This window comes from Saccopteryx leptura, chromosome 3 (assembly GCF_036850995.1).
Source record: "Saccopteryx leptura isolate mSacLep1 chromosome 3, mSacLep1_pri_phased_curated, whole genome shotgun sequence".
Taxonomy (NCBI): Eukaryota; Metazoa; Chordata; class Mammalia; order Chiroptera; family Emballonuridae; genus Saccopteryx; species Saccopteryx leptura.
Genome location: NC_089505.1, coordinates 346451648 through 346460500, shown reverse-complemented (window position 1 = coordinate 346460500; position 8853 = coordinate 346451648). Strand labels below are relative to the sequence as shown.

At 39.0% G+C, this 8853-nt stretch overlaps 1 protein-coding gene across 1 annotated transcript in view; it reads right to left on the bottom strand.

Moving 5' to 3' along the window:
* Positions 1-7995: 7995 nt before the first annotated feature.
* Positions 7996-8853, bottom strand: part of PKHD1L1 (PKHD1 like 1) — a 163462-nt gene continuing 162604 nt past the window's right edge. The window contains exon 78 of the mRNA XM_066379362.1: positions 7996-8085. Coding sequence (XP_066235459.1) covers positions 8075-8085 — 11 coding nt within the window. The 3' untranslated portion in view covers positions 7996-8074. The remainder of the gene's footprint in view (positions 8086-8853) is intronic.

The window sequence follows — 8853 nt, the reverse complement described above, 5'->3', positions numbered from 1 at the left end:
TCCAGAAACAGTGAATACTTGTTTCTCAACACAATAACAAAACAAAGTTTGCTAAAGATTGTATACTTGAAATTTACTTTAAAAATATCTATAAAATGATATTTTCAAATTATCTTTAGTTGTTAAGTTGTTAAGTACTAATCCCCTAACTCAGGGGTCCCCAAACTATGGCCCGCGGGCCGCATGCGGCCCCCTGAGGCCATTTATCCGGCCCCCGCCGCACTTCCGGAAGGAGCACCTCTTTCATTGGTGGTCAGTGAGAGGAGCATAGTTCCCATTGAAATACTGGTCAGTTTGTTGATTTAAATTTACTTGTTCTTTATTTTAAATATTGTATTTGTTCCTGTTTTGTTTTTTTACTTTAAAATAAGATATGTGCAGTGTGCATAGGGATTTGTTCATAGTTTTTTTTATAGTCCGGCCCTCCAACGGTCTGAGGGACAGTGAACTGGCCCCTGTGTAAAAAGTTTGGGGACCCCTGCCCTAACTGGAGATCCCAGGTGCCAATAATTTGGGATCTTGGTTGGGGCCCACCTCTTGGGAATGTGCAATTTGAAGTCCTGTCCTTTGCCGAAGGGTTGGTGGGCTAAGTGAGGATGAGGGACTACCAAATGTCAAGTGAAAGGCACATAAGGGATAGAACCTGATATATTAAAGATTTCTTTCTGGATTTCCCTTACTTCATGCGCAGAGAAGTTAATTCTACCTTCTCTGTGTCAAGATCATGTTGCTCCCTTAAAGGCATATGATTGGCTTCTACCAACCAACTTTATTTGTTTGTTTGTTTATTAGCAAGAGAGGAGGGGGGACAGACAGGAAGGGAGAGAGATTGAGAAGCATCAACTCGTAGTTGTAGCACCTTAGTTGTTCATTGATTGCTTTCTCATATGTGCCTGGGAGGGGGGAGGGTCCAGCAGAGCCAGTGACCCCTTGCTCAAGCCAACAACCTTTGGGCTCCAACCAGCAGCTATGGGGTCATGTCTATGATCCCACACTCAAGCTGGCAGCCCTGTGCTCAACCAGATGAGCCCACTCTCCAGCTGGCAACTTCGGGGTTCGAACCTGGGTCCTCAACATCCCAGGCCAACACTCTATCCACTGTGCCACCACCTGGTCAGGCTTGATTTATTTATTCTTGATTTATTCATTCTGTCAGCTTCCAAACCACCACTTACTCTCCCAATTCAAAGCCTGCATAGGCTTCTTTGTTCTGAGTTCTCCAGCTGGGACTTAGTGCTGTCCTGTCAACTGACCTGCCATCCCTTTCCAGGAGGAAGGGCAGATCTTGAAAACGGAGCCCAGTGCTTCCAGATCTCCCCCTACCGTAGTCCCTGGCTTTTCACTGAAGGGATGGTTCTTTCCTCAAGCACAATTTTAGACCTGTTGTTCTGACTTGGACATTAAAGACTTTTTATTAATGAGCAGATGATCACCTTGAATACAGATCATAAAGTCACATTCATTTAATTACCAAGCAAAACAAAGCCTTGCAGCTCATCGCGAATGACAGTTTTAACAGGCACATTTGAAAACAAAGGATTATCTGGTGATAATTGTAATGGCTTGTTTTATTGATCTTTTTATTCTAGAGAAGTTTGCTTTCAGTATAATACATTTTAATATTGTGGAAAATTATGACTTATTTTTTAATATCCATAATCACTATTTAATAGTGGGGGTCAATTGCTTAAAAAAGAAATCAAAAAGTCTGAAGCAACTTTTTAATTTCTATTAAAAGAAAAATTAACTTTCAATAAAGTATTTAAATCATTTTCACTGTAATATCATGAGATATTTTTATTATAACAATATCTGTTGCCAAGTTTCATCCATTCTTCTCAATGTCCGTCATTTTAGCACCCCAGGATTATCATAATGACGTCCTAACTAGTATTTTGTATTTTCCCCCTTACTCTAAATAGGTTTGGTCCTTTGCTGTATGATTAATTTAAATATTTTTAAAATACAGACTTCTTCATGGTAACAGTCCTGTTCAAAATAGAGATTTTTCCATTGCCCATCAATTCAAATTCATTTGGGAGGCTACATGTCTTGACTGTTGCCTTTTAAACTCTTTATTTCAAACTGTGGTTCCTGGATCTTTCTCTAACCACCTCTGGCCCTTTAAAATATTAGACATATCAGCAATTCTTTTTAAAGGTATTTGTCTGAATATATTATACATTTCATATGGTGAAAATTAACTTGCTTCCTCGTAATGAAATATATGTTGCTGTGTTTTTATTTAAAATTATTGAATAAATCCTTTATAAGTGAGAATTAAATCTGTATCATAATCACACCAGAAAATTTCAGCATAAAAAACAATGTATTTTATTTCTTCCTAGGGATAACTTATATCTATAAAGGATTATCTGCCTAAATACGTAAATTACTCTAAAGAAAAAAACAAAAGGAAAATACTCTTGCCACGTGTCAGACACACTCATAAATATCTTGCCCAAAAGGAATCTATTATTCTGCTCATATGCACTGAGCTCTTAACTATAGCAACCATAACTAGTCCTATTTTCTCTATAACTGGGTGTGAATTTTATAGTACACTATTATTTGAAATGTTAAGTCAGTAAGTCAGTTGATTAAGTGCAATTTCTGTAACATTTTGGAAGGATTTCTTTATCTCAAAAATCTGGTGGAGAAGTTTCATTGTGCTGGCCTATTCACTTGTTCGTTTAAGCATTTTATTCAACACTTGCCATGGGCACAGTGTGTGCTATAAGCACGTTAGGAAGTCAAGAAAGAAACTTCTCTAATGAGCTCAGCATGTCACAGGTGAAGAGAATTAATAGAAGAATAGCTTTTTCATAAGGAGCTTTCCAATCTAAGTATCATCTGATCATAACTAGAGTAGTGTACTACGGCTTGCAAATAAGGTGGCAAGAGGTTTGCAGCTGGTCAGACTGCCCACAAGTACCCAAGTACCAATCGCAGCACTCATAGCAGGCCCCTTTCTTTTTGTCTTACACAGTGGGTGTGTAGCTGCTCTCTGGGAAGGTGAAGTTGGCAGAATACATCTTAATGTTTCTTTCACTGGAGATTGGACATTTCTTGCCAGCTGATGCCATCCAGAGGAAGCTGAAAATGCCAACTGATGAACATGGCACAAAAGTAAAACCCTTCAACTGTTTTAAATAGGTTTCCCAAATCAAATACATAATGGATTCAGGTCGAGGTTTAAGCGTTTCTATTTTGGTGATACAGGTAATAATTTCAAAGATGAATGTGGTATTTTAAACTCTTTTCTTGCCCTGACACTGTCCCTGCCCCCCTCCCCCTGTAGGAAGGATTCTGTGTTCTTTTCCTTTCAAATTTTGCAACCTCAGACATCTAATGAAACTGGGAGACATCAGTTAGGATTAGGATCCTTAACACTGAAACCTTATGAAAGAGCCAAGGCTGGTGGAGTGCACTGCATTGTCAGGGACCCAAATCCCTTCCAGCTGAGCTCTCTACCCCTCCCCGCAAGGGCTGGCCTTTGTCCTTGTGGTCTGAGGAGGCATCTTGTTCCCCGGAAAAGGAAAATGGGGAAGGATGAAGAAAGGGTAAAAGGGTAAATAACAGCCACCTTATAACACTCACAGAGTATTGATTACATACTAGACACTGATGCAATAATGGTTTATTGGGCCAATGATTGACATATGGGCAACAGTATGGTCATAGAAATAACAGGAGTGGCTTCCTTTTACGGAGTGCCTGCCATCTGGTAGGCACTGTGCTAGGTGCTGTATATATGCTATTATCGGTCCTTAAATACCACACTACGTGGTAGATATTTTCCACATTTTATAGGTGATGAAACAGAACTACAAACTTGCCTGAGGGCATAGAGGGTCAAGTATAAACTTAGAATTTGAACAGGAATTTGGACATCTGTTTTCCTAAAAGCTCTCTTCACCATGGAACGCTTTCCCATGCTTGAAGAAGAGTGGGGGCAATTAAATGTTGGAGCCTGGGCTCTGGAGTTTAATTGTCTGGGTTTGAATCCCAACTTACCATTAGAAGTTCTGTGAACTGGGGCGTTTTATTTACTCTCTTTAGATTTCAAGGCTCCTCGTGTGGAAAAGGGGATAATAACTCGATTGTGTTATTGAAAGAGTCGACATAGAACACTGAGCACAGTGTCTGGAACTTAATAAGCATGTGGTAAACCTCTATGTTATTAGTAATAATAGTATTAGTAGGGGTAGTAGTTTCGATAGCCATCTTTTGGGTAAAAATGACAAGAGATGAAAGTAGATGAACCACCTAGAAGTCGTTGCAATGATCATGGGTGATGGAACTTAGAAAAGAGTAAAGACAGTTGTACAGATATAAATGTTTTACTTTTTATTGGAAACACAGGAAGTTATTCTTATTACCTTCTTAATTTCTGTTCCTTACATTGACCAAAACAGGAACAGTATATTTGCTTGATTTACTCTATGATTTTTTTAGATCCTGGGTAGGACAGTGCTAACACCAAAGTATTTTTATTATTTGTTCAACAGCTAAACAGCCACTTCTTACATTAAAATGTATTTTTAAAAATGTAGATGTGACATCATTTTCTGAGAAACATTATTTTTAAAAAGTTGCCAGCTTATGAATGAAGGCAATATGAAGCCATATTGCCCATGGATGATGATGATGATGATTATTATTATTATTAATTCAGTGAGAGGAAGGGAGGCAGAGAGACAGACTCCTGCATGCCTCCAGACCAGGATCCACCCAGCGAGCCCACTGGGGGGCAATGCTCTGCCAATCTAGGGCATTGCTCCATTGCTCAGCAACCAAGCTCTTCTTAGTGCCTGAAGCAGAGGTCATGAAGCCATCCTCAGTGCCCGGAGTCAACTCACTCCAATCGAGCCATGGTTGTAGGACAGGAAGAGAGAGAGAGAGGGAGAAGCAAGAGGGGGAGGGGTGGAGAAGCAGATGTGTGCCCTGACCGGGAATCGAACAGGAGCATCCACATGCTGGGCCAACACTCTACCACTGAGACGGCGGGCCAAGAGATTCATGGGTTCTTAAAATTCAAGCATTTTAAAAAGTAGCAATTAAAATTGTAATTTTTCTGGCATAAATAATTTTAAATACTGTATATATTATAATAACTAGGAAAATTTATAAAAGCAGACATCCAGAAACCTGAAGAAATTATATCAGGAAAATTTTACAAAGTCTGTGGCTAAGAAGCAAAATTTTAGAAATGCCTTTTTCTTTCAAATGATGTATATTAGAAAAATTCTAAAGATTTCCAGTGACTGAATCAAAACATGGGGTAAGAAAAGACTACAGATGGTGTTCAGTTCCATGGCTTTTGCAGTGTTCTGAAGTGAAGATTTTTGCCTCTCTTCCAGAACCCAATGTAGGAATTTGTTCCATAGATGCTGTATTTGCAGTTCATGGAATTTAGTTTTCTAACAGAAAGGAAGTATCATAAAATGGAAAGTAAACTGGATTTGCATTAGAAAACCTAATTTTTTAATACTTTATCGCAGAATGGGGGTGTGTTGGGTCTCTCTCATCGACACCATTTTATTAGTAGAGGTTTCTTTCAAAGGTTGGAACTAAGGAAGTGCGAAAGTCCTTAATTAACTGGTGGTGTAGTCTAGTCAAGTACCAATGATCTCTGGACATAAAGATACTCCCAATGAAGAGACTTTCACGTGTTCTTCACAGACCTCATTGTCAGAGACCTTTTACCTGCAGTTCCTTTTAAATGAAGCCTATTCCAGCTGTTTGGTTCAACTTGATCTGGAGCCTGTAGGCATTCTGTCATCCTCTCCAAGTTTCCTTTTCCAGCAGTCTACTTTCCTTCCAGGAAGCCCTCCTGGAAAAGACCTCAGACTTCCTATGCTAGCAGACTCTCTCTCCCACTCCTCCTGTCTCTGTCAAACACAGAGAACCCTCATCAGATTGGAGGGACACACTTGTACATTCTTTGCTCAAAGAACTAGGGGATGCTGTTACTTCCTTAACTTCAACCCTAGACTCAGCTGCCACAGGATGAGCTACCTTCTCTTTGATTAGATCCATCTTTTATGACTCTGACACCAATCCAGTGTGCCCCAAACCTCAGGATACCCACTATTAAGCTTTTCTTGGGTTCTATTTAAAGTTCTTTTCTCTTGACTTGGTGTTGGGAGCTAGAATCTTCATTGTCTCTCCCTTTGTATGGGGGCCTCCCACGATACCATCTCAGAGAATTGCTCTTCAGAAATCCTCCTCTGATCTTCCACTCTTTTAGACTACTTACTTAAAAAGTTTTACATCTTTGTTTGGTAGGTTCTGTTTTAACATCTGGTCAAAAATGCATCCCAGGGACATACAGAATCAATGCCAGGCCCTCCGACAACATGGCACAGAACACTCTTGCTCTCCTCTTCCAGCCTTTTCCCTTTCTTTTTCTCATGTCATATTTAATGCTCCAGTAACATCAGACCTCTTATTGATTTTCCCATACCACATGATTCATCCATTAAACAGCAAATCAGCATCTGTAAGTGCCAGGCATTTTGTTAGAAGGCGCGAGAACTGCTGAGTAAGGGAAATCCCTGCCTTCAAGGTACTCGCTATCAAGTGGTGCTGCAGCCTTCATTCTTGCCACCACGCCTTCTGCTGGGATGTTCTTCCTTGGCTAATCTCATGCTTTATTCCTCAACCCTCATCTAGACATCATCTTCTGGAAGCTGTTCCTCGTCCATCTCTGTCCTCACTGGATGTCCCCCCCCCCTTAGGCAACGGCCCTCTAGCACCCTCAGCTATCTCTCTCACACACACGTATCAATATTACCTTTTTCAACTGTTTTCCCAACACCCTGTCAACTCTTAGAAGAGACAGCATCGTATTCCTGTAGCTTTCCCACTAGAGTGCCTGGTATCTAGTAAATACTAGATGGATGTTTGACTGAATGAAATGCCAAATTTACCCAAAGATATTTAGGTTTATCACCTGGTAAATAGTTGTAATTTTTCTGTTAAGCAAGATTAACAGTGACCTGGGTGAATATTCTAGGAAACGGTATACAGAGGGAAAAGTCTGGGCTTCACTGAATTCTCTCAGCTGTTACAATGCTTGCTGGGTATAACTGTTGGAAGGTAACCTTTGTGAGTACCAACCTTGCTTGCTCTGGACACAGCTTCAGTGCCATTATTGGGAGTTCCTAATCCAAAGTAAACATTCCATTTTAAAATTTCTGAGTAAAAAGTATGTATAATTCTTGTTCTCTGAGAGCTTTTGGCTAACTTGGCTACTTTAATCTGTGGGGGTTTTTTTTTTTTTTCATTCTCTAATTTTATCCTCTTGAAAATAAGTGTCTTTTCTGGTGTACTTTGGGATTGAGGGAGGTCATACTCTTAGAGGTGGCATTTTTGAGTAAGGAAGGAGGAGTAATCAGAAAAGGAGTTTGGACTTTTTCCAAAAGCTTGTTCCAGGAACATCAAGAAAACTCTTAGAATACTGGCCAGCAGTTGGCAGGCCCCAAAATCCAGAACAATATAGAATTCTAATTCTAGAATTACTATGGATCTGAAAAACAGCACCTTAGTCTGATAAAGATCTAAAACAATTCCATTTCCCCCAAATTCATAGAAGTTAGAATTGCTTAGATCATTGGATATCAGAGCCTTGTGAATAAATAGAGGAAGTCAGATCCCCCAGTACATACAATAATTCAAATCATTTCTAATCTGATCTAAAGAGGTTAAATCAAAACTAGACAAACTACTTCAACCACATAAAGGAGTCTATGATTTGTAAGTATAACATCTTGGAGGTAGCATATCTGTTTCTAAATAAAAGATTTCTGAAAGTCTAAATAAAAGATTTCTGAAAGTTTTTCTTTAAATGAAATAAGTACATACACATATAAGGAATCAAAAGAAATTTATATTTTGAAGACATTTGATTTTTATGATTAAGCTAATTAATACATTTTATATATTATAAAAATATTTTTAGCATATTTTTTGAAAATTCTATAGATATTTCCTTGTTGGGCAACAAAATAGCTCAGAAAAAAAGCAGTTCTTATATTTTTGTTTTCAGCCTGTTCTTCAGAACAATACTTCAGTTGCTTCCTGAAAAGTAAAAACATGCAAATATATATTTTTAAAGTGGTAGTAACGTAGAGTATGATTTAAAATGTTTTACTAATTTTAACTTGTCTAACTAGTATAGTTAAAAGGGCAAAAGTAGTATGTGAAAATTAGTACTTTAAAGTTTACCAATCTAATGTTATAATTGATAATGTACTCTTTCGTGGGGAAGTGGGGAGAGAATAGTGGTACTTACACATTGTATTTTTACATCCATTTTCTGTCATTTTATTTAATGGAACTTAATGACTCTCTTAAAAGTAAAATATTGTTAATTCAGAATGCAAAGTTATATATAAAAAAAGAAAACCAAGCATATCATTTCATTAATCATTGCTAGATTCTGAACATATACCCCCTCCCCCAAATTTATACGTTGAAAACCGAATGCCCAATGTGATGGGATTTAGGGGTTGAGTCTTTGGGAGGTGCTTTGGTCATTAATCAGTTTAATGTGCTTGTCTGAGAGACCCCAGAGAACCCCCTAAGCCCCTTCTGCCCTGTGAAGACACAGCAAGCCATCTGTGACGGGCGGCAGTCCCTCGCCTGGCCAGGCTGGCAGCCTGCTCTCAGACTCCAGCCTCACGTTTCTGCTGTCTGCGAGCCGCCCAGTCTCTGGTAGTTAGTTTGTTACAGCAGCCCGCATGAACTAAGACCATAGGTTTTAAATCCTCTTGTGTCTTAACGGAAGAATGCTAGGTTATTTAGCAGCAACAGAAAAGTTGTTGACTGACATTTTTTATCTGGAAA